This window comes from Lagenorhynchus albirostris, chromosome 15 (assembly GCF_949774975.1).
Source record: "Lagenorhynchus albirostris chromosome 15, mLagAlb1.1, whole genome shotgun sequence".
NCBI classification, from domain to species: Eukaryota; Metazoa; Chordata; class Mammalia; order Artiodactyla; family Delphinidae; genus Lagenorhynchus; species Lagenorhynchus albirostris.
In genome coordinates this window covers 50514534-50539242 of record NC_083109.1, presented here as the reverse complement: position 1 = coordinate 50539242, position 24709 = coordinate 50514534, and the positions used below count along the sequence as shown (strand labels likewise).

Genomic DNA, 24709 nt, shown 5'->3' with positions numbered 1-24709 from the left:
ACGGCCGTCCGGGTCACGTGGCCGAGGCGCGGGTCACGAGAACAAACACGGCCAAGGCGCTGCCTGGCTGGTTCTCTGCGGCGGGACATGGCCAACGTCTCCAAAAAGGTGTCGTGGTCCGGACGCGACGTGGACGACGACGAGGCGGCGCCGCTGCTGCGGAGGGCGGCGCGGCCCGGGGCGCCGGCCGGGGAGGCCACGCCGCTGTTGAACGGGGCTGGGCCTGCGGCCGTCCGCGCGGTGAGCCCAGGGAGAGGCGGGCCGGGTCGAGTCCGCGCCGCGGTTGCCGGTGCCGGGAGCCGGGCCCGCGGGGACGCGGCGAGTCCGTGCTCGGGCAGTCCTAGTGGCAGAGGCGGGAACGCGCCTCGGGTACCGCTTGGTAAACGGCAGGGCGAGCTCGGAACCTGGGACCCGGGGTTCTGGAGTCCTGGGAGGCGCTCGGCCCGGTGACTCTCGGGGTCGAGGAGCCGGCCCATTATCTTGGTGTTAAGGAGCGTGGGAGAGCCCAGTCGCACGCTGCTGTAGAGTCCCGGTAGCATGAAGCTAATTTATCTCTTCACAGTTTATTTCTTAGTGGATTTAAAGGGAAGGCAGATGGTCTTCTGCTTAGGTAACCTTTTCCTTTTCTTTTTTTTGGAACACTGTATACACGAGCAACTATTTTTACTGCTTTTGAACCCCAAGAGATTTTAAGAGCTTAGGTTGCAGAGTTTGCTTTTGCAGTGGGAATATCTGGGGGGCTGCATCTTTACAGGGAGTGGGACAGGCCTTCAGGGCGACCTTAGGAATGACAAATATGTGCGTTCAGTTTCCCTTAGCAGTTCATTGAAATTGAAGCACAGTGGTTGAAATGTGCTTTGCAGGTCAGCACAGAAGTTTGCGTCCTTAAGTGAATTTCCGTGTGTGTTAATTTTGAGCTAATGAACTTCTTTTGTTGATTGCTTGGCCTTACTCGGTTTTGTGATTGTTTTTTCGTTTTTCTCCTCCTATCCTAGATCTGTCCATTAAACACTTGTGTGGTGTTTAATGAGGAAGAATTCAAGTATCAGGCTGTTTGTCTAGAGCTTATCTAGGTTTCCCCAGCCCCCAGAAATGCATCAGACAATGAAGGTCAAAGTCTGTTCCTTGAGTGGGATTTTCTGTTGAAGTGCTTTCTGTGTCTGCATGAGAAGTGACGTGAAAGGGGAGAATTTGCAGTGGTGGGGATGTGGATGCTTTGTTGTTTTCTTCTCACAACATTTGCTTCTTTTTTACTCTTTAAAAGAAGGTAATCTGAAGTTTACAAACCAGAAGTATGAAACTGACTTGGCTTTAAGGGTGACAGGTAGAGAGATTGGAAGCTTCGAGGTTGAATTGGGGTTTATTTCGGGACTGAATGTGCTCAAGAGTTTCCCACTTTTCTTTATGCATAGACACAGGAGTTGGCTTTTTTTGAAATAACCTGTTGATTTCTTCCCTTAAAACTCATTCCCTTAAAAGAACCTTTGCGACCTTTTTTGTTTGTTCATTTGCATTTAATAACAAGTGACTAGCTGCTCTTAAGTGACTTAAAACATAATTTATTGTGTGCGTGTCGTGTGCTCGGCTGCATGCAGTTTGCCTGGGACTCAGAGGTACATGATACAGCTTCCTTCCTCCTGGCTCCAGGCTCCTGGAAAACCAGGCCCAGTGCTCTGTGAGGAAGGTGTGAGGGACCCCAAAAGTAGGAGAGGTCACGCTAGGTCCTGTCTTGGAAGAGTGCATGATCCTCAGACGGGTGGACAGAGGGGAAAGATAAAGGGAGTGAGCATTTGGGAAGTAAGTCGGAGTGGGGAGTGGAGGCTTGGGGGAAGGAACCGGGGTCGACCTGCAGGGGACAGCTGCGGGCTTCGAATTTAGCTTTATCTTGTGGGAGAATCCTTCAGAAGCTGGAGAGTCCAGCCTTGAAGGATCCTTAGACGGCCTTGCGTGGATGGGGTAGGGGGGCACTGGAGGCATTGGTGCTAGGAACTCTGCTCTGGACCAGCAGAGGCAAGTGCTGCAGCCTCCTGTGCCTCAGGCTCCTCACCAGCAGGAAAGCTAATATGCTTCCAGCCCCGAGCACCACCTGTCACAAGGTGGTAAACGCTAGTTACTCTCAGAGGTATTAAAAACGGCAGCTTGGAAGTGATCATCTCTGAGTTGCTGTTCCTGGGGCGACTCCCGTGCAAATGACTGAACTCCTCGAGGCCGGCTTTCTTGCAGGAGGGTCGGCTCTGGACCAGAGGGCTGAGTTCGCTGTAGCAGACGGCGGCTTGTAAGCTGCTCTCAGACCAGGGTCGTTTGAACTAAAGTGACAGCCCAGGCCAACAACCGCTCTATGAGAATGTTCTGGTGAGCTGGACAGGAGAGCTTGTCTTGCCACCTCCTGGTCCTTCATGGTTTGTTGCAGGGCGTCCAAAGTTGGAGGCTGGTGTTCTTGCACCCGGCATGGGAACCTGCCAGGCACCATGAGGTGGCTGCTCTGGGCAGCCCCAGGCAGGGTGGGCTGGGGGCCGGCCTGAGCTCAGCCTCCATCTGGCTGGAACCAGGCCATTCAGGGTTGCTCTACCCTCTCTCCGGCCCTCGGCCTGTTGTGCCTGAGTGTGGGGTGAGGGTGGGTCATCCAGCAAGTTGCTGCCTGTCCACCCTGGGGCAAGGAGAGGGTGAGGTCAGCCAGCAAGTCATGGTCATGTGGGCAGCAGGAAGCAGAGCATTTTGAAAACTTACAGAGGGAAATCTGAGCCAGAAACAGAGGCTGCGGGTGTGGGGGTGGGTATTTGCAGTGTTCTAAGTGCGGGTCCTTTCCAGGGACCTCAGCTTCGGGAAGCTCCGCCTGAGGCAGCCTGAGGGGTAGGACCCTCAGGTTAGTGTTTAGTATCAGTTTCGGGGCACTTACTCCTCTGGGAACTGGGGTGTTCTGCCCTGGTGACCTGGAGCCACAGGCTACGGTCGGAGTATGGGGGGCCAGGAGGGGGTCATGTGCAGGCAAGCTGCAGGGGCAGGTCATCACCATCCCCACTGGCCCCTTGAGCTCTGCTCAATGTAAGGGAGCACCCCATCTTTCTCGTAGCTGGCTCCCAGCCCCAGGGCAGCCCCTCCAGGAAGTCCCTCTGCCTCAGCGCCCTGTACTATCCTCCTCCTCCTCCTCCTTCCCCCCTCCTCTCCCCCTCCTCCCCCGCTTTGCAGAGTCCAGGCCTGCCCCCTCAGCTGACCCTCCCCTGAGGGCTCCCTCAGGCCTTTAGTGGTACCTGCCCAGGTCTAGTGTGAGGGGCTCAGAGTCTGGGGGAGGGCAGGAGAGGATGTGGGTACCACCGGACAGTGCAGAGAGCTGAGGACCAGGGTGGGCCCAGCCTAGTCAGAGGGTCCTGGGAGGCGTTCCGGGCAGAGGCTGCAGCACTAAGAAAGTGAGGTGCAGTGGCGGGGCTGTTCCCATCCGGCCCCCTCTGCACATCATTCATCAGGTCTCAGCCTAATGCGCCTCCCCAACCCCGAATCGGGCAGGCCTCTCCCTCAGGCTCTGTCATCGCCCTCAAAGCCTTTCTCACGGTTTACACTGACTTTTGTTTATGGGCAGCTTGGTTTTTCTGACTGTAAGCCCCTGGCTACGGAGGCCCTGTGCCCTCAGTGCTTGGGGGCATTGGGCTGGGAGGGGCGGTTAAAATGCAAAGTGGCAGAGTGGGCGGCAGGTGGCCTTTAAATTGTCTGTGAACTTTGTTTTAATGATGGTAAAAGCACATAACACAATTTACCATCCTAACCATGTTTAAGTGTACAGTCTGGCAGCATGAGGTCCATCCACAGTGTCGTGCCGCCATCACCCCAGCACCTCCAGAACTTTCTCATCCTCTCACACTGAACCTCTGTCCCAGTAAACACTGACTCCCCACCCCTCCCCCAGCCCTTGGCAAAGGCCATTCTGCTTTCTGTCTCTGTGAATTTGACGTCTCATAGCAGTGGTATCATAGGGTATTTGTTTTTTTGTTGACTGGCTTCTTTCTGTTAGGACAACGTCCTCCAGGTTCATCCATGCTGTAGCATGTGACAGGATTTCCCTGTTTTTAAGGCTGAATAATATTCCATTGTGTGGATGGACCACCTTAGGTTTATACATTCATCTGTCGATGGGCATTTGGGCTCCGTCCACCCCTTGGCTACTGTAAAAATGCTGCTGTGCACGTGGGTGTACAAATACCTCTTTGAGACCCTGCTTTCAGTTCATTTGGGTAGATAGCAAGAGGTGGAATTGCTGGATCATAAGGTAATTTCTATTTTTAATTTTTTGAGGAACCGCCATACTGTTTTCCACAGCAGCTGCTCCATATAACACTCCCAGCAATTGTGCACAAGGGTTCCTGTTTCTGCACATCTTCACCAGTGCTTGTTATTCTGTTTTTTAACCCTGGCCATCCTCACAGCTGTGAGGTGGTATCTCATTGTGGTTTTGATCTTCATGTCCCAAGTCTTTGGCCTGTTTTTTTAATCCGCTTGTTCGTTTTTGTTGGGTTGTAGGGGTTCTTTACGTATTCTGGATATTAACCCTTATCGGTTACATGATCTGTAATTTTCTCCCATTCTGTAGGGCTAGTTCCTTTTCACTCTGTTGTTTCCTTTGGTACACAGAAGTTCTTCACTTTTTCTTTAAATTTTTTTTGCGGTACGCGGGCTTCTCACTGTTTTGGCCTCTCCCGTTGCGGAGCACAGGCTCCGGACGTGCAGGCCCAGCGGCCATGGCTTACAGGCCCAGCTTCTCCGCGGCATGTGGGGATCCTCTCCGACCGGGGCACGAACCCGCGTCCCCTGCATCGGCAGGCGGACTCCCAACCACTGCGCCACCAGGGAAGCCCAGAAGTTCTTCACTTTGATGTAGTATCATTTGCGTTTAAATTTTAAAATAATTGTAGACTTACGGGAAGTTGAAAAGGCAGTACAGAGAGGGCCTGTGTGCCTTCCTCCAGTTTCCCAAGATGGTTCCGTCTTACCTCACGGTAGTACCGTGCCGAACCCGGCATTGATGTTGGCACAATGTGTGTGAGTAGCACCCTGCCATTGTCACACGTGTGGATGTGTGTGAGCACGTCCATCAGTGCCGTTGTCCTGCCTCTTACAGTCACCCCCTCCCCCCCAAATCTGTCCTCCCTCCGGGTCTGACCTTACGAGCACATCCAGTCTCTGGAGCCACATGGTCTGAAATCTTTCAGTTCTTTCGAAAGCATGGAGATTTCATCCAGGCTGTTGTGTGTATCAATAGTTTGAGGAACTGCTAGTAATTAACTTGCATTTAAGAAATGAGAAAGGAACAGACAGAACAGATGAATCACTGAACTTCCAGTAAATGACTTCTTTCATCACAAAAGATATTTCCTAAGAGATGCCCATAAAGTTCAGAAAAGAGGTGATGAAACCAGGAAGGTGCTGGAGGTGGGAGAGGGTGTGCCTGGGAGTTGTAATGGGGGCGCCATCTCCGCATGAGCGCATTTCCGGGTCCAGAATGGAGCTGTCTGGTGCAGATGTGTGCTCACCTGGCGTCCTCCCGGCCGGGTGCTGAGGACCCGTTGTCACCTGAGCAAGTGAGTCCGTGCCATGGGGACCGTTCTGCCCCCCTCTCCCCCAGCCGTGTGCGCGGTTGCAGCCTCAGCCTCGGGGACTGTTTAGGTGGCAGAGGCGCTGCTCTGCGGGGGCTGACTTGGTGTGGTGGGAGTGATCATGGGGTGCAGTCCATCAGTGAAGAGTGAGGTACAAACGGCCAGACCACCTGGTCTGTGGCCTCTGTCTTGGGTTGGACGGCAGATGGGTCTTCTGTTTTCACAGTCCGACTTTCAGTTCTGCCTGTCTTTGCACGCCGTCTTCTCCGTGGAGACGTCCCTGTTCCGTGTTGCTGTGGATGGGCTGGCGACTGGCACACCTTTCCTGATGACTCGTGTATGCATAGGGAGCAGAGGCTGCAGCTCCGGGCCCCCTCCTGGGTTGAGTTCACTCTGGAACTGGGATCCTTTCTGGGCCAGCGGGCCAGGCATTCCTGCCCGTGCTTGGAGCTGGAGGGCCCGCCCTGCCTTTCTCATCAGATTCAGCAGTTTGGGGGCATTGTCGATTGTTTTTAAGAAAGAAAATGGCTATATTTCTCTCCTCACCCACCCATTGTACCGACGTTTGCTGTATATACATAGAGAAAAGTGCAGTCACACGGTGGAGCAGGATGATGATCTAGTGAACACACCTGACAAGTTACCACCTGCCGTGGGGTGCGCAGTGCCCCCCGGAATGTCTCCACCCCTGACCTGGAACCCGTGTCTGAGACCTTTGCAGCTGTGGTCAAGTTACGATGTGGTCAGGCTGGTGTCCTCATGGGAGAGGAGAGACATGCGTGCATGTATACACGCACACACGAGGCCGGTGGCAACGGAGCAGAGATTGGAGTGATGTGGCCACAAGCCAGGGAATGAACACTAAGGATTGCCGGCATCCATCAGAGGCTGGAAGATCCTCCACACGACCCTGAGAGGGGGCCCTCCCTGTTGACACCTCAAGTTTGGACTTGTGGTGCAAGAGCTTGGAGAGAACACGTTTCTTGTATTTCAGACGCCTAGGCTGTGTGATTGGGCACAGCAGCCCCAGGAGGCTCGACATCCCCCAGAGGAGTCACCAGTGTCCCCAAAGCCCCCTCGTCCCCCCTACCCTCTGGTAACCACCAGTAGCCGTAGGGCTAGTGCTGCTGAATTAAACTTTCTGTGCTGGAGTCACTGTGTGCTCAGGGCTCTGGCATGGCGGGCTCTGTGGTCCTTGTTCCTGCGCTGCTTCGTGGTTTCCGCCAGAGGAGAGGCAGGGCAGGGCGCCAGGCTGCGTTTCAGAGGAGCACCGGGTTGTGTTTTTTGTTTGTTTGTTTTTTTGTTTTTTTTGTGGTACGCGGGCCTCTCACTGTTGTGGCCTCTCCCATTGCGGAGCACAGGCTCCGGACGCGCAGGCTCAGCGGCCATGGCTCACAGGCCCAGCCGCTCCGCGGCATGTGGGATCCTCCCAGACCGGGGCACGAACCCACGTCCCCTACATCGGCAGGCAGACTCTCAACCACTGCGCCACCAGGGAAGCCACGGGTTGTGTTTTTATGCCGTATGTTCCACACAGTGTTTGTGTCCTGCAGCGTGACTTGTTTCTCTGAAATGCATCTGTGAGCAGCCTGTGTTTTGTTCCCTAGTCCTGGCCTCCACCATGCCTGAGTGGGCGTGAGGGCAGTCATGTGCCAGGGTGTCCGTCCTCTGTGGTTGACCTGCCCCTGTGCCCAGGAGTGCAGCCCCGCTTCAGAAAGGTCCTGCCCCGGAAAGGGGCACATATCTGGGGGGCCTGCCTGGAGGCCTGTGATGGGTCCCCACCTGGTAGCCACTCAGTGTCATGATGGGGCTGAACAGAGAAAGATGGGGTTTGGAGGTGGGGGGATAGAAAGGCTCCTGGAGGAGGGGCCCTCAATCACCAGGGTTTTCCAGGCCGGGGAAGGAGGGTGGCCAGGAGGACACTGTAGAACAGGGGAGGGTGGGGCTTCCCATCTGGAGGTTGGGCTCCTCAGTGACAGGCTGTGGGTCATGGGGATGGGCCTGGGGTCCAGCACTGGCCCTGCTGGAGTCTCCCACACGGCAGGTGCGGCTCTGTGCTCCACAGGCAGGGCCAGGCAATGGGGTAGTGCACAGTGCAGGGCCAGGCAATGGGGTAGTGCACAGTGCAGCCCGGCCCCATAGCTAAGCGGCCTATGATTTCTCTTCTGCTTCTAGTCACCCCATTCAGCATTTTTCCGGATCGGACAGATGAGCAACGTGGAACTGGATGATGAGCTTCTGGACCCTGTGAGTGGTCGTCCTTTCCCATTTTTGGAGCTCCTGCTCATGCCAGGCCCCTTCCTGGGAAAGTCAGGCCTGGTCTTGTGGAGCCACAGCCTAGCAGAGGGCAGACGGAAAACCTGAACAAGAGGATGGCAGACACTGGCGGTTCTGTGCAGAGCATGGGGACAGAGTGACGTGCAGACAGTGGGGTCTGCAGAGTCTGGGCGACCAGGGAAGGCTGCTCTGCGGGGCCCTGTCCCCTGAGGCTGCCCGATGAGCAGAGGTTGGGGAGTACGTGTCAGGCCAGGACCGTTGAGCTAGCTGCTGTGTGCGAGCTGGGGGGCAGGTGCCGTGGGCAGGTGTGGGGCCTGCAGGAGGGCGTCTCGGGGTGGTGGGCCCTTGGATGGGTGATGTCCACTTCTCCTGCCCCTGTGCTGGGGTCGAACTGTCCAGCAGCTGCCAGGGGAGCATTTCCCGAAACCCCCTCCCCCAGACTTGCACTTGACTTCCTCCTTGGAGGTGGCTCATGGTTCCGACTTGCATTTCCCTGAGGCTGCTGGTACCGTGTGTCCTTCATGTCTTCTGGAGGAACTCTGTTCAGACCGCGTGCATGTTTCTTAATCAGGTTGTGTTTTTATAATGAAGCTGTAAGAGGTCTTCATATACTTTAAACACAAGTTGCTCATCAGTTACAGGATTTGCAAAAACTTCCGCTTGGTCCATAGGTGGTCTCACTTTCTGCCAGTGTCCTTGGAAGCACAAAAGCTTTTAATTTTGATGAAGTCCATTTGATCTGTTTTCCGTTGCTTGTGCTTTGGGTGTCATGTCTAAGAAACCATCACCTAAGCCAAGGTTACAAAGATTTGCTCGTCTTTTCTTATAAGAGTTCTGTAGTTTAGATCTTTGATCTGTTTTTTGCTAATTTTGTACATGGTATGAGATAAGGGTCCAAATTCATTCTTTTGCATATGGATGCTCAGTTTTCTCAGCACCATTTCTTGAGAAAACTACTCTTTCCCTGTTGAATTGTCTCAGCACCATTGTTGAAGGTCAGTTTCTGTGGGGTTTTTTTTTCACTTTTTAAAAATTTATTTATTTATTTTTGGCTGCATTGGGTCTGCATTACGGATTTGTTTCTGGGCTCTCTGTCTGTCCTTGCGCCCGGGCCACACTCTGCTAATGACTAGCTTTGTAGTAAGTTTCAAAAGTAGGAACTTTGAATCATCCCACATCGTTTTTCTTTCTCAAGGAGGTGTTGGCCTTTCGAGATCCCTTGCGTATCTCCGTGTGGGGTTTAGGCTCAGTTTGTCAGTTTCTTCAGAAATGCCAGCTGGAACTTAGAGGTGGCATTGACTCTTAACATCAAATGTCCCGAGCCACAGTATAGCTTTCCATTTATTAACATCTTCAGTTTTTTTCAACAATATTTTGCAACTCTTGGTGTACAAGTCTTACACTTTTTTTGTTAAACGTGTTTTAGGAATAAGTTTATTTTCTGTATCTTTTTATGCTATTGTAAATAGAGTTGTTTTCTCAATTTCATTTTGGATCGTTCATTGCAAGTACGTAGAAATGCATTTGATTTTGTATACTGATCTTATATTCTTCAATCTTACTAAATGTGTTATTAATACTAATTGTTTTTAGTGTACTTTTGGGGATTTTTTTACACATAAGACCATGTCATCTGCAAAGAAGAGTTTCACTTCCTTTCTAATCTGGATGCTTTTCACTTTTCTCTCTTGCCTAATTGGACAAGGACAGTGCTGAGTAGAAATGCCAGAGCAGGCATCCTCGTCTTGTTCCTGATCTCAGAGGAAGAGCTTCAGTCTTTCACCACTGAGCATGAAGTTACCTGTGGGTTTTTTTTTTTTTTTTGCAGTACGCAGGCCTCTCACTGTTGTGGCCTCTCCTGTTGCGGAGCACAGGCTCCGGACGCGCAGGCTCAGTGGCCATGGCTCACGGGTCCAGCCGCTCCGCGGCATGTGGGATCTTCCCGGACCGGGGCATGAACCCACGTGCCCTGCATCGGCAGGCAGACTCTCAACCACTGCGCCACCAGGGAAGCCCACCTGTGGGTTTTTTATAGGTGTCTTGATCAGGTTGAGGAAGTTCCCTTTATTCCTGGTTTATTGAGTGTTTTTATCACGAAGGGTTGAGTTTTGTCAGATGCTTTTTGTGACTACTGAGGTGTTCATTTCATGTGGACTTGGTCCTTTATTCTATTGGAACAGTATCAAACTGTTTTTACTTTCATACCAACTCACCCTCTGATTGTCCAGACACCACCTGAGTGTCCTGCAGGTCAGTTTGTTCAGACCCTAACTTCCCGGCATCCGTGCAGACCCACAGGCTGAGGGCTCAGTCCCACGAGACCCCCCGACCTCAGATGCCAGTGACAAGTCCAGGCTGTCACCTGTGCTTCTGACTGACCAGCTGTGAATCGGGGTTCCCACGCCTCCTCCTCGGGTTCCATAACTTGCCAGAATGGCTTGCAGAACTCAGGGAACACTTTGCTTATGTTACTGGTTTATCATAAAGGACATGACTTGAGAACAACCAGGTGGGAGAGATGCCCCGGGAAGGTGTGGGAAGGGGTGCAGAGCCCCCACGTTCTCCCTAGGAGCCACCTTCCCAGCACCTCCACATTCACCAGCTGCAATCTCCCTGAACCCCTCCACTTGGGGTTTGTGTGGAGGCTGCATGACACAGGCAGGACTAATTAAATCCTTGGCCGTTAGAGATGAGCTGCTTGTGTCTCCAGCCCGCTAATCCTGTGATGGTCTTCCAGCCCCAGCCCAGACACACTCGTCACCCAGAGATGCCAAGCGGGTGGGTCAGAGGCTGGTGCCAGAACCTGGACGTGGACCACAGACATCTTACACTAATTGCTTTTTTGGGGTCAACCCACCACACTAATTGCTTTTTGGGGGTCAACCCACCACACTAATTGCTTTTTGGGGGTCAACTCACCTTGTGTTCCTGGGATAAACCCGCCTGGCTGTGGTGTTGTGGGACCTGGCCTGCTGGTGTCCTGTGGAGAGTCTGTGTCTGCCAGTTCCTGCCTTGTGCTTGTCTAGCTTTGGGCTCAGGAGAGTCCCTGCCCTGCGGGACGAGTGAGCATGGCCCTTTCCTCGTTCTGCTTCGTTCTTACATATGCTGGGTTGTCAAGCTCTGCCTCTTCCTCCCGCAGGACATGGACCCCCTTCACCCCTTCCCCAAGGAGATCCCGCACAACGAGAAGCTTCTGTCCCTCAAGTATGAGGTGGGCCCCCCTGCTCCCTGCCCTCTCCCGTGGTGGCCGACCTGAACCTGCGAGCTGGGGTCAGTTACTAGTGTTTCTACTGCCCGGTCCGCAGAGCTTGGACTATGACAACAGCGAGAACCAGCTGTTCCTGGAGGAGGAGCGGCGCATCAATCACACAGTGAGTCTGGCGGGCAGCTGGGCCTCATGGCCACGGTGTCCCCACCACCTCCCTCCCCTCTTGGCTCCAGCTGGTGTCCCGGAGTGAGCGCTGGCCGCTGCCCGGCACAGAGACCTGTGCGGGTGTCACATCATTACCACTGAGGAAGCTGTTCTTAGGGGTGGTGGCTGTGGCGGCTGGAGCGTCAGCATCCAGTTATGACCGGGTTGGGGAGTTCTGTCCCACCAGTGCTCCATGGCCTCTGAGATGTCGGTGGGGCTGCTCTTCCTGGGACTCAGGGTCCTGAGGGCAGCCCTGTGCGTGGTGGCAGTCACTAGAGCAGGCCACGACGGGACGTCCCGCCTCTGCACCCTCCTGTGACAGCGCCCCCCTTCATGCCCGCTGCCGCAGGCCTTCCGGACCGTGGAGATAAAGCGCTGGGTCATCTGTGCCATGATCGGGATCCTCACGGGCCTCGTGGCCTGCTTCATCGACATCGTGGTGGAGAAGCTGGCCGGCCTAAAGTACCGGGTCGTCAAGGACAGTATCCTTTGTCTGTGATTGCCCAGAGCCAGCGGGTCCACAGGAGGAGCCCCCACCTGTGTTATGCCATTGGCCGGGGGACGTGACTGGGCGGGGGCTGCATGTCTGGGGGTCCGGCTTTGTGGTGACCCTGAGATGCCCAGTAAGTGCTCCAGGTCCCAGAGTCCAGAGTGCAGCCCACTGGGGAGTGGCGCCTGGGTGACACCACCCCGCGTGGTCCTTGACGAGCCCAGACATTGACAAGTTCACGGCGCGGGGCGGGCTGTCCTTCTCCCTCCTGCTGTGGGCCTCGCTCAATGTGGCCTTTGTGCTCCTGGGCTCTGTGATCGTCGCCTTCATAGAGGTAGGTGGGCCCCTCCACCGCTCCCCACCCCAACCCCTCGCAGCGTCTTCCCGGTGAGACTCACTGGCTAGACTGTAGTGGAATCCTTGCTAGGCATCAGGCGGTTCAGCCAAAACGAAGCCCACCTGGGCCTTCCAACCCTGGCCCTGGCGGCCGTGCCCATCCACCCGCACACTCCCTCGCCCACTTCACGCAGCAGGGAGCAGAGGCAGCGCTCAGCCCAGGGGTCCGGGTGGAGGGACCCACCCGAGGGGTCAGACGCTCCTGGGGCACCCTTCCTTCCTGTGCCCCCTTGCTTTTCCCTCGGGGCGTTGGAAGGAAGAAGGGGCAGCGTCCAGGAGCTTCTGTCTGGGGTGCAGTGCAGTGTCCCCCAGAGGGTGCGACAGTGCTGGCCCCTCAGCGGGTGTGTGACGTGGGCCTCCCATCATCCTGGGCACCCCTGCCTGCCTTGGGGACACCGAGCCTTCCCATGCCCGAGGCGTTTCCTCCCCTCGGTGGTTGCTCTGTGTATCAGTGGGGAGAGGCGAGAAGCCGCTACCCTGGGCGACCTGGGCACTGCGTGGCGCGTCTTCCTGGGCCTGGTGGCGGTGGCGGCGGCAGTGGCGGCTCACTCGGCCTGCGGACTCAGTGCTGGCGCCCCTCCTTCCAGCCAGTCGCTGCTGGCAGCGGGATCCCCCAGATCAAGTGCTTCCTCAACGGGGTGAAGATCCCCCACGTGGTCCGGCTCAAGGTGAGACACGAGGCGGCCCCGCCGGGAGCTCAGGGCTTAGCCCAAGGGGCTTCCTTGCTGGGTGAGAAGTGTGTCATTTGTCCACCTCCGCCTCCAAAACTCGCCCAGACCCGTGCTGTTTGCTGCTGACGAGCCTGCGTGTGGGTGTGCTGGCAGGTTTTATGTGAACTTTCTTTGGAAAATGGTAAAACTGTCATACATTCTGAATGACGCAAAAATACTTGAAGGTACATCTGTCACGATTGCAACCACGTAGACATTTTAAGTTCCATACAGTGGTTAGTATTTCAGAATGAGAGTAGCTGTGTTGAGTGGTGAGTTTTTTCAGAATTTTCCTTAATGTCATTGTGCATGATCTTCTGGGTAACACACTGATTCCAAGGGGGTTGGGAGGTCAGGTTTCCTCCCGTGATCATTTCAGGGTGTGCAGCTGGTGTGCCTTGGTCTGGGGTTTGCTGGCAGCGTCTCTCCTGCTCTGTCTGGGGAGGAGGTACTCCGGGGAGCGGACAGGAGGGGTGGGGGTGCCTGTGCTCCGTGCCCTGCAGCAGGAGGGCAGGGCCCGAGGTAGGTGCGGGTGCAGGAGCCTGGAGCCCGGAGCCCGAGGACGGAGTGATAGCTGCTGTTTGCATGTCTTCTGTGTGTACATGACCACCTGGGACAGAAGGGCTGAAGAGATGGGCGTCAGGAGACATCAGCTGCCAGCTCCCCCTCCCCCAGGACGCCCGCCGTGGGTGCCGGCCCCCTCTTTGGTGCTCATGCCTGCCGAGGGCTCACATGATTAGGTCCCTTCCCGTGTGCAGTTTGTCGCTCAGGTTCTTGGACCACGTGTGGCCTTTAATCAGACTTGGTGCAATTTCCTTTGTGTTCCAGACGCTGGTGATCAAAGTGTCCGGCGTGATCCTGTCCGTGGTTGGGGGACTGGCTGTGGGGAAGGTAACAGAGTGCAGCTACCCCTGCCTGAGTCCCTCTGCACCTGTGGGGCCTGGGGCCGGTGTGTCCCCGCCCCGGAGCCGCGCCCATCTGAACGCAGCCGTTTGTGCCTTCCAGGAGGGACCAATGATCCATTCGGGCTCCGTGATTGCTGCTGGGGTCTCCCAGGGGAGGTCCACGTCACTGAAGCGGGATTTCAAGGTGGGTCTTCCCTGCGCCCACGTCCATACCCCCAGGGCTGGGCCCCTGCCTCCCCTGCAGCCTCCTTCCCTTCGCCTCTGAGGGTCCCTAGCATCCTGTCCATGGGGGCATCCTGTTGCCTTGGTGCTCTGGATGAGTGTGCATTTCTGCAAGGAAATGACCTGTAGCTATAAGCTCACAGGAATGCGTGGCCTAGAGAGGTCGGGAAGGTCATGTGTGTGGGCTGCTGGTGCTCAGTTCTGGTCTTTCTTGCACAAACCTCAGTGTTTAAATATTGCTGTGAATGGGTTATTTTCTCTGGATGTTGGTGGGCAGGCAAGCTGCCCGAGACCCAACTCTTCAGTCCTGCGGGTTGTGAGCCCCATGGTTGATGAGTGGCTTGTCCAGAGGCCTCCCCACATTCCTCCCTCCCCTCCCTCCTCGCTTTTGGGCCCACCTCCCCCCTTTCTGAGAGAAGTGCCCTTGGAGGCACTGGCTGAGACCCTGTCTCCGTCTGTCTTGGTTCAGATCTTTGAGTACTTCCGCAGAGACACAGAGAAACGGGACTTTGTCTCAGCAGGAGCTGCGGCTGGAGTGTCTGCTGCGTTTGGGGCCCCTGTAGGTGAGGAGGGCGGCCCTGCCTGGTCTGAGAGCTTGGTGACTGCCCGTGTAGGGGGAGCCAGGCTCTCCCTGCTGTGAGAGGGGTGGTTTTGGGGTTTATGGACTCAGTGCCTGGTGAGGGTGTGGGGTGGGCTTCTCAAGAGGCCCCGATGGCTGCCTCTGTCGTGGGCTTGGTGTCCTGGGGTCTGGGGGCATGGGTGGCAGTGGGTGAGGGGCTGTCTGTGGCTGGGCGGGCACTTCAGGGCTGGGCCACTGGCTGTTCCAGGTGGGGTCCTGTTCAGCTTGGAGGAGGGTGCATCCTTCTGGAATCAGTTCCTGACGTGGAGAATTGTAAGTGCCTGGGACGGCCACCTTCCCGAGTTCGGGCAGCCCTGGCACTGGGCCTTCATGGCTGGGTGGACGCATGGCTTTTGGCCCACACTGTGGGGTCTGCACCTGAGCTTCCCGTCCAGCTGGTGGGTCCCTGAGCCGTAGGCCTGTTTCTCCTCCGTCCTCATCGGGACCCCAGGCCCCGCACATGTTCTTACCCTGGCCGAGCCAGTGGGGCTCCGAGCCACCTTCCCTCAGCCTTCGGAGGGTCTAGGCACCACCCAGGTGACAGGAGGGGAGACAGCCCTTTTGCTGCAGCCCCTCCCCACCCTCTGGCCCTGGGCTCAGCCGCTGTACACACTGCCGCAACTCATCACCACGGCTCTGACGGCACTCGTCTTTTTCCGCCTGCAGTTCTTTGCTTCCATGATTTCCACCTTCACCCTGAATTTCGTCTTAAGCATTTACCATGGAAACGTGTGGGATCTGTCCAGCCCCGGTCTCATCAATTTTGGAAGATTTGACACTGAGGTAACCCACTGCATCGTCCCCTTTTTTCTCTGGTTCTTTCTATGAGCAGGGCCCAGGTTGTTTACTCAAGGTTCGGCCTGAGAGCCAGGCTTCTGGAAAGGTCTAGCTGTTAGCCGTAGGATAGGCCCCTTGTTTGTGAGCACCTGGAGCTGGAGGTGCTCCAGGAGGGTGCACGTGACCCGGCCACACAGGTTGTGGTGCCCGTCAGCCAGCGGGCACTCCAGGAGTGGCTCAGGTGCCTGCAGACTGTCAGGCAACATCACTAGACTGGTGGCCAGCGCTCCTGCAGCAGTTTCTGGAGGCCGAGAGGCGCAGGCAGCATTTCTGGGGCGGCCTGCGCTGCACACTGCCATTGCTGAGCCCAGGGAGCCTCTCAGGGGCTGGTCCTCACCTGTGGATGCGTCAGAGGTCCTGGGTGGCTAGGTCACCAGCATCCTCTCCCTTGCTCATGGCCCCTCACTTACCCTTTGGCAAAAGCTCAGGCGGCCCCCCGGAGCCGCCGTGTGAGAAGGCAGGCGGTCTGCCCAAGCACCCGGCCTTTCTCTCTGGGGGCCTCCTCGCCCTGCAGGAAAGCACCAGGGTTCCCGTGCACAGGTGTGTCCTGTGAAACGTCCGATCCCGAGTCTGAGCAGGAGCTGGTGGCAGTTTTCCTCACAGAAGGTCTCCTCTTCCTCCCTCTGCACAGACGATGGTGTATACAATCCATGAGATCCCCATCTTCATCGCCATGGGTGTGGTGGGTAAGGGCCGTCCCCGCGTGGGACAGCGCCGACCAGTGGGGACAGGGCCTGCGGGGCTCCAGGCCTGACCCGGCTTCGAGGGCCAGAGAAGCACGTGGTCTCCACCCCTGCTGGCTGTCCCAGGACCGCCCGGGGCAGTGGGGAGGGAGCCCGACCCTGGGAGGACCGGAGCTGCACTCTGGCTGATGACAGCCCCTTGGGAAGCAGACGGACCTGGGCAACACTCCTTACTCTGAAAGCCCGTGGGACGTGAGCCCTCCACCCAGCGGGCGTTTGCTGCCTGGGCAGCCTGCTTCTCCTCCCGAGTCCCGGACACGCAGCTCCTTCCTTGTCCCAGGTGGCATTCTCGGAGCTGTGTTCAACGCCTTGAATTACTGGTTGACGATGTTTCGAATCAGGTGAGAAACCTGTTCAGGGACTGAGTTGAGAGGTGTGGCCACACAGGGCATCTGAAAACTGACCGGTCATGGGCTCTTGCCCACGGGGCCGTGGGGAAGCCACGTGCCAAGCACACTCCTCCACGGTGGTTTGTACCTGAGGAGACAGACCCACTTGGCAGGGGGACGGGTGGGGCCTGGAGGGTGGCCCCTGGCAGGGAAGGCACAGCCCATGGATCTGGCGCGGCCCTGGGTTGATGCTCTTCTGGGCCTCTCATGTCAGCGCCAGCGCGGTTTGTACGGTGCCGTCCTGACTTGGGCACGTTTGGTCCAACACAGGTCCTCTGCTGTTAGGAGAGCCATCATGAGAGCTTTCTGGTTTTCTGAAGCCGTAGGGGTGGGTCTTGGCATTCTCCTTTCTTGTCTTTTTGCACTAACATAAAATGAGGTTGGGGAGCATCCGGGAGGCAGCCTGAGAGTGTTCAGGAGCCAGGGCGGGTTGGTCATCAGATGAGCTCAGCATCCTGGACGGCTCTCCCGAGTTGCAGGCTCAGGTTGCCCTGGCTGCCGCCCCAGCCATCCCACAGCTCAGTCCACCCCGGCTCTTTGCTCCAGGTACATCCACCGGCCCTGCCTTCAGGTGATCGAGGCCATGCTGGTGGCCGCTGTCACGGCCACGGTTGCCTTCGTGCTGATTTATTCGTCCCGGGATTGCCAGCCCCTGCAGGGGAGCTCCGTGTCCTATCCACTCCAGGTAGGCAGCCGGGGCAGGGGCAGGGTGAGCCTTCCCAGACATGGGTGGGTGCCACGTCGGCCTGGGGTCTCACCCCGGTCCTCTCAGAGCAGCGGCCTGACAGGTTCTGCAAGGGGACTGTGGAGATGGGGTTGTGGGCCTGCAGGCGGAAACTCGTGTGCACACGCTCACCGCGGCACAACTGCCCGCAGCCCCTGTGCCCGTCAGTGACGAGCAGGTGAACACGGCCTGGTCCGTCCACACAGTGGGTTTCCTCAGTTGTAGGAAGGGTTGGAGCTCTGACACGTGCTCCCACACAGATGAACCTGGCAAACACTGCTGAGTGAAAGAAGCCAGACAGTAAGGGCCACACATCGTGTGGTTTCTGTTTATGGGAAACATCCAGAACCGAAAGCGGTTGCTGGTTGCCAGTGGGTGTGGAGTGTGTACTCACAGGCTTGTCACAGATGTGGGTCTGGGGTGCCTGGCTGGCTCTGGTGGGGCTGTGGGGTTGACCCACACAGCTTTGCACGGAGCCCCTGCCCTGGTCAAGGCCTGCAGGGACCCACAGTCTGCCCAGTGAACTGTGGGAGCGTGCTCCAAACGTGAGCCTTTGGATCCCCACGTACCCCAGGGACAGACTCGCCATGCAGCCCCTGCCTGGCCGGATGGCTTCTGAAGCCCTCACTGGGCCAGGGTCTGGCTCTTGGGTCCTGCCTCCCCTCCAAGACAGCAGCCTGACCCGCCTGTTGTGTGCTTGGTGCCTGATGCTGTCCAGGCCAGGACACTGTGTCCCACTGGCTTGTTCTCTTTCCTGACTTGGCAGCTGTTCTGTGCCGATGGCGAGTATAATTCGATGGCTGCAGCCTTCTTCAACACCCCAGAGAAGAGCGTGGTCAGCCTTTTCCACGACCCCCCAGGTGTGTGCCCATGCTCTGCACTCTGTGCTGTCAGACGCAGGTCCCCATGTGGGCCTGTTCCCTCTGGCCTGGTCTGCAGCCGGCCCACAGACACTGGGCCCAGGCCTGGCTGATGGCTTCTGGCCGAGCCCCCACTGCCTCCCTGCAGGGCTGAGTGCACTGGAGCGTGGGGGCTGGCAGCCTGGGGTTGGCTGGTGGCCAGTGCTTGGGAGGGGCCCAGCCAAGCTCCCCACGTGTCTCCTTCCCTCCCTGGAGGCCGTCCTGTCATTCATTAAGACAGTCTCACCTCCCAGGATGAGTTTTTCTTCTGGGCGCTGCTCGCAGAGGTCACTCTCAGTCAGAAAACAGCCTGGTGACTCGTATACCAGCGAGGTGCCTTGCCCAGCTTCATGTTCTTAATAACAAACAGGCTCAGACTGGGCACAGACCTGCTTCCACTTCCCCTGTTTTCGGTTCCGCGGGGTGGGGGCGGGGAGGAGGGGCACACCCCCGAGATCCAGAGTGGCTGCTGCGACGTGCTTGCCCGTCTGTCTGTGGCTCTAGTTGTTTCCTGACATGCTAGTTCTGGGAACTCCCTGGTTCTCACATTTGTGCGCGCGCATGCGTGCGTGTGTGTGTGCGCGCGCGCTGTGGGAGTTCACGCAATTTAGCAGAAAGGCTTTTAAACGGGGGGGAGGCCGAGCCCCCAAAGATGCTGAGCGGCCCATACAGGCCCCCTGGGGGTGCTGGCTCCGGGGTTTGTGTGACGTCTTCCCACTTTTGGAGTCATCTGGTGCAGGGTGGTGGCCGTGGCGGCCATGGCCTCCCTCCTGCACCCTCCCCTGACCCCTGGTGGTCTCAGTGCCACCCTTTTCCATGCAGACCTCAGCAGCCCCCTTCCCTTGGCCCGGGTCACCATCCTGCTGGCAGCTCTGGGCCCCGGTGGCCCCAGCTCCCCTCTGCCCTGCCCGCTGGGCTGCCGTGCTCACACTCTGAGTGCTGGGCCCCCAAGACCCGGCACCCTGGCCTCTGAGAAGGGGGTGACTCTGGGGGTCTGGGGGTGACCAGGAGGCTCTGACGGGCTGCTGGGCAGGCAGCTCCGCCTGGGGTTGAATCCGTGTGGCAAGCCCTGGCCAGCGCCCTGTCTGCAGGCTCCTACAACCCCATGACGCTCGGCCTCTTCACCCTGGTCTACTTCTTCTTGGCCTGCTGGACCTACGGGCTCACGGTGTCGGCCGGTGTCTTCATCCCATCCCTGCTCATTGGAGCTGCCTGGGGCCGGCTCTTTGGCATCTCCCTGTCCTACCTCACCGGGGCCGCGGTGAGTGGGGGTCTTAGGGGCCGGCTGGGCTGGGAGGAAGGGACGGTGTTCCCGGTGCCCACTAGGGCCACCGTGGGCCAGAGCAGGGGTCGTGCGTGCGTGTGGCCTTCAGGGAGGGCACGGGTGTTGGGAGAGAGCGTGGTGTAGAAGGATGGGGGCAGGTGCAGGAGTTGGGGCCTGGGAGTGCGGTGTCCAGGCCTTGGCCCCGGAGCTGCCTTCTGGCTTCTTCCTCCCACCTGCCTCCGTGGGCTCCTTGGTCTTTATTCTGTGAGTCTTCTATTTGCATCTTAGTTGTTCAAGTAAGACTTTAAAAAACTGTAAGAGGGGCTTCCCTGGTGGTGCAGTGGTTGAGAGTCCGCCTGCCAATGCAGGGGACACGGGTTTGTGCCCCGGTTCGGGAGGATCCCACATGCCGCGGAGTGGCTGGGTCCATGAGCCATGGCCGCTGAGCCTGTGCGTCCGGAGCCTGTGCTCCGCAACGGGAGAGGCCACAACAGTGAGAGGCCCGCGTACCGCAAAAAAAAACAAAAACTGTAAGAGACGCACAGCAAGCCTCCCCTCACTGGGTCCAGGTCATGTGTCCCAGGTTTCCTTCCAGACACGGTTTTTAGTTTAATTTTGTTTTTTTTTAATTGGTACGTAACTCACGTACCATAAACCAGTGGTCCCCAACGTTTTTTGGCACCAGGGACCGGTTTTGTGGAAGACATCTGTGGACGGGGGTGGGGGGATGGTTCAGGCAGTAATGCGAGCAGTGGGGAGCAGCAGATGAAGCTTCACTCGCTTGCCCACTGCCCACCTCCTGCTGTGCGGTCCAGTCCATGGCCCGGAGGTTGGGGACCCCTGCCATAAACTCTCTTCTTCTGTAAGTGAACGGTTGGGTGGCTCTTTAGCCTGTTCACAGAGCTGTGTAACCGTGATCGCTGCTTAGTTCCAGGATGTTCTCATCACTCCAAAAAGAAACCTGTCCCCATTAAGCAGTCACATCTGTGTCCCCCTTCCCCAGCCCCTGGTGGCCACTAATCAGCTTTCTGCCTCCATGGATGCGCCTCTTCTGATTGTTGTAGATTCACGAAATCACGCTTCATGGCCTTCTGTGTCTGGCCTCATCATTGAGCACCATGTTTTCAGGGCTCATCCATGTTGTAGTACGAGTCCGATTTTCACTCCTTTTTAGGCTCCCTGGTGTGGCGCAGGCATTTGTCCACGGACTCCGGTCACTGCACACACGCGGGGTGCCCCCGCCCCCCCGCCCCGGCCATAGTGCATACTCTCCTGTCTTAGGCTGCCGAGTTCTGCAGGTGGCAGAGTTCATTCAGTGCATCCCTGAGCGGGCACAGCTAGGGTATTTACAAACTCAGGTGATGCTGCCACAGACCATTTTTTGTGTAAACTGTAGGATTTCCTCCTGGGCCCAGTGCTGTCAGTGCATCTTGGTGGGTTTGGCTGCCACTTTCCCCCAGCATCCCCTCTGTCTTCCCTGCAGGTCTGGGCAGACCCTGGCAAGTACGCCCTGATGGGAGCAGCTGCCCAGCTGGGTGAGTGCTGGCTGCAACATGGGCGTCCGGAGGTCAGGAGGGCCACTCCCCCAGCGTGTGGCTGGGCAGGGTCACTGTCCCCATCTGGTGCTATCTGGGGGGGCCAGTACACAGGGTTGCACGGACAGAGCGGGAGCTGCACAGGGAACACGGCACGGGAACATGGGAAGGGCCGGCGGTGCAGCCTGCAGAGGCTCGTGCCCCCAACCCTCCCTTCCCCTCCCCGCCTCCTGGCAGGTGGGATTGTGAGGATGACGCTGAGCCTGACAGTCATCATGATGGAGGCCACCAGCAATGTGACCTACGGCTTCCCCATCATGCTGGTGCTGATGACCGCCAAGATTGTCGGGGATGTCTTCATCGAGGTGGGGCCTGTGGGAGAGGCCGCCTGCCTTGCTCGCCCTCGCTCTGCAGCCCCTCCCCGTGCCCCTGGCCTCGGAGCCTGAGGCTGGGAGAAAGACTGGCGGTCTTCGGCCGCCGCAAGGGAGGGGGCCCTGTGGAGGCTGCCCCGCAAGCAGCCTCTTGCATGGCCGTACCCGTCCTCTCCCCAGGGCCTGTACGACATGCACATCCAGCTGCAGAGTGTGCCCTTCCTGCACTGGGAAGCCCCAGTCACCTCACACTCGCTCACCGCCAGGTACCCCTCCCCGGGGCAGGCCCGCAGGCTGGGGGGCGGGTGCTGGACGCCCTGGGAGGCTTGGTGGGGGCAGCCTGGAGCAGGACGTGGGTGCAGGGCTGGTTCCCCCAGGGCAGCACCTGGGGGTCTGCGCTCCTGGCCCACCTTGTCTCCAGGTTTCCTGAGTCTGGCCACTTCCTGCATGTTGAGCTGTTCGGGAAGCTTCCTCTGCCCCGTGGTGGATCACAGCGTCTCTCTTCTACAGGGAGGTGATGAGCACACCAGTCACCTGTCTGCGGAGGAGGGAGAAGGTGGGCATTATTGTGGATGTGCTGAGCAGCACGGCGTCCAATCATAATGGCTTCCCTGTGGTGGAGGATGCCGACGGCACGCAGGTACCACCCAGCTGCAGGAAGCCGGGCTCATCATCTGTGCTGGCGAGTGGGGCGTGTTGGGGGCCATGGTTCCCGTGAATGTGGACGCCCTGCTCTGGGGTTTCTGGAAGAATTCCGCTGGTCACACGGCTGTGAAGACAGGTCCATGTGAGCGCTGTTCCCGCAGCTTGGGTAGTTACTGATGCGCCTATGTGTCCTGTGGTCACACCCCAAGCTGCACCCCCAGCTGAGGAGTCACAGCTGTGCCTGTCAGGAGGTCCTGATGGAAGGTGCAGCGACGTCTGGGCCACGGTCCGCTTTTCGCCCCCACAAATGCTATGGTCTCTCAGCACCTCGTGATTGGGGTCCTGCCTCCCCTCCTGGGCGTTTGGGGATCCATGAGCCTGTGCAGGTGAAATGCCTGTAGCAGGGCCAGTGCCCATAGGCAGCCAGCATCGCTGGGGACCCTGGCTGGAGCCCCCAGGCGTCCCAGTGCTGTTGCCTGGCCCCTCTGGACCAGCCAGCAGGGCAGGCCCTAGGTCCCAAGTCCCAGGTCCTCCGCAGACAAGGGTGTTTTGTTTCTTGTGCAGCCAGCCCGGCTCCAGGGCTTAATCCTGCGCTCCCAGCTCATCGTCCTGCTCAAGCACAAGGTAGGCTGTCAGGGGTGGCAGGAGAAGGGGGTGGCAGGAGATGCCGGGCAGGGCCCTGGGCTCTGAGGCGCTGCCACCCACTGCCTGCCCCCCGCCCGCAGGTGTTCATAGAACGCTCTTATATGGGCCTGCTACGGCGCCGGCTGCGGCTGAAGGACTTCCGTGATGCCTACCCGCGCTTCCCCCCCATCCAGTCCATCCATGTGTCCCAGGACGAGCGGGAGTGCACCATGGACCTCTCCGAGTTCATGAACCCCTCCCCCTACACGGTGCCCCAGGTGCCACAGGGGCGGTGGGGAGCAGGGGCCTGACCCCCACTTCCAGAGCCTCATGCAGCCACCACCCCTGGTGGCATTCTGGCTTCACTGGCCATTGCAGACGGGTGGGGGGCGAGCTTTGTAGGAGGGTGGAGGTGGCTACAGAGCAGGATGTGCTAGCTGAGGCGGGGGTGTGGCAGGGGGGCGGCAGGTCCTGGCCCGCTCCTGTCCCGGGGTGGGGCAGGGGCCGGCGGGCGAGCTGAGGCTGCGTCTGCATTGCAGGAGGCATCTCTCCCGCGGGTGTTCAAGCTGTTTCGGGCCCTGGGCCTCAGGCACCTCGTGGTGGTGGACAACTGCAATCAGGTGATGGGGGGAGCCCACTGCCTGCAGCCTACCAACCTGCCTGCCCACCCGCAGGGCTCCCCCAGACTATGCTGTCCTCCGCACACGGGACAGCGGCATCCACAGAGGCAGAGGCCGCTGGATCCCATGACCTGGCTTTGCTCCCACAGGTGGTCGGGCTGGTGACCAGGAAGGACCTCGCCAGGTACCGGCTTGGGAAGGGGGGCCTAGAGGAGCTCTCTCTGGCTCAGACGTGAGGCCCTGGCACCTCCCCCGGGGTGCCTGCCTCGCTCCCCAGGCAGCGGCGGATCCAGCGTCCTCCAGACCTCGGGGACAGCCCAGCCAGCGTGTGACACATGTGGTCTCTTCGTGTTCTCAGTGCCCCCCTCCCCCCCCGACCTCATTCCTTCACCCTCCAAGATTTCACACGCCAGCCTCCTGTTTCCTGACTTCGAGGAGTCAGTTTGTAGAACTGCTGCTCTTTTTTCTGAGAGACCGCAAGTGTGCGTATGTATCTGCATGTGTGTGCACGTGTGACAGCTGGCAGGCTGGGCCCTGTGGGTCCGAGTACTGCAGCCCCCAGGACGGGCCCGTTGCCTGGAAGCAGTGCACCCTAAGCACCGCCAGCTGGAGGCCTGGGCGACTCGCTGCAGCAGAGGCCTCTGGTCCTGTCCCTCTCAGCCCTCAGCTCAGTTTGCAGCCGTGAGATTTGGGGTCTGGGCAGAAACACAAGCTGAGCTCATGAAGGCGAGGGCTCGGGGGAGCAGGACCACCTGGAGAGCAGACCCTGGAGCCGCACTCCCAGACACCCGTGCACCCCAAGCCACACCCACTTGGTGCAGTGGGCTCTGAGCTGGGGTCTGGGCCAAAGGGGAGAGCTGAGACATTCCTGTGGGCCTGGATCCCCAAGTCCAGCCATGCCTCTTATCACAGCGCCCGTGTGGACGGCACAGGGAAGGCGGGTCTTCTCAGCACACGGGGGCCCCATGGGCCCCTGAGGACCCCCAGCCCCGAGTGATGTTATGGGGCAGCTTTGCTTCCAGTGTGTTGGGGGCAGGTTGTTTCTGGGAAGAGCTGGCGAGCCCAGAGCAGGGATGCACCCCTCCCAGGCTGGGCAGTGCCAGATTTGGGATCCTGTGTCCCCAGTGCCCCACGGGACTTTTTTTCTAAAGTGACTCACGTCCCCAGCCCACTTCTGTGATGAGGTCCGTGGATTCCTTTGTGGTAGGTTGGCGGGCACTCCACCTGGCTTTTAGCCTCTTTCAAGGGGATGGGGCCGCAAAAGACCTCTTCCATCCTGGCAGGGGAGCCCTCCATGGGGGGCACAGGGGTCCAAGTGTGGGGATCTGAATGGGAGAAATAAAGGAATTGTACCCAGACAACTGGTGCCGGCTTCTCGTTCCCATCCAGCGTGGGCCACGGTCCAGTTTCCCAGTATTCACAGGCCCACTGGTGGGGGGGGGGGC

General features: G+C 58.3%; 1 protein-coding gene across 5 annotated transcripts; it reads left to right on the top strand.

The window, feature by feature from the left end:
• Window positions 1–24625, top strand: CLCN7 (chloride voltage-gated channel 7). Of its 5 annotated transcripts, XM_060124229.1 has the most exons (25): window positions 2–240; window positions 7758–7829; window positions 10999–11070; window positions 11165–11230; window positions 11621–11753; window positions 11986–12095; window positions 12745–12825; window positions 13696–13758; window positions 13873–13956; window positions 14464–14557; window positions 14822–14886; window positions 15280–15396; window positions 16082–16136; window positions 16474–16534; window positions 17129–17267; window positions 18073–18166; window positions 19297–19466; window positions 20953–21004; window positions 21242–21369; window positions 21556–21641; window positions 21886–22015; window positions 22585–22644; window positions 22746–22922; window positions 23184–23264; window positions 23414–24625. In XM_060124229.1, exons 1-25 carry the CDS (start codon window positions 88–90, stop codon window positions 23498–23500), a joined length of 2430 nt encoding a protein of 809 aa, XP_059980212.1. In that variant the 5' UTR covers window positions 2–87; the 3' UTR covers window positions 23501–24625. The 5 variants fall into 5 exon arrangements, with proteins under 5 accessions (XP_059980210.1, XP_059980211.1, XP_059980212.1 ...); XM_060124227.1 differs by having other exon boundaries at window positions 1–240; window positions 23184–24625; XM_060124230.1 differs by lacking the exon at window positions 7758–7829.
• The last annotated feature ends 84 nt before the right edge of the window (window positions 24626–24709 follow it).

Bases quoted from the DNA above. Each gene is read 5' to 3' on its own strand.
- CLCN7 (XM_060124227.1), top strand. From the start codon at position 88: ATGGCCAACGTCTCCAAAAAGGTGTCGTGGTCCGGACGCGACGTGGAC. The intron at 12,096-12,744 runs GTAGGTGGGCCC...CCCTCCTTCCAG, and splicing joins TGATCGTCGCCTTCATAGAG to CCAGTCGCTGCTGGCAGCGG. The intron at 16,137-16,473 runs GTAAGGGCCGTC...TCCTTGTCCCAG, and splicing joins CATCGCCATGGGTGTGGTGG to GTGGCATTCTCGGAGCTGTG.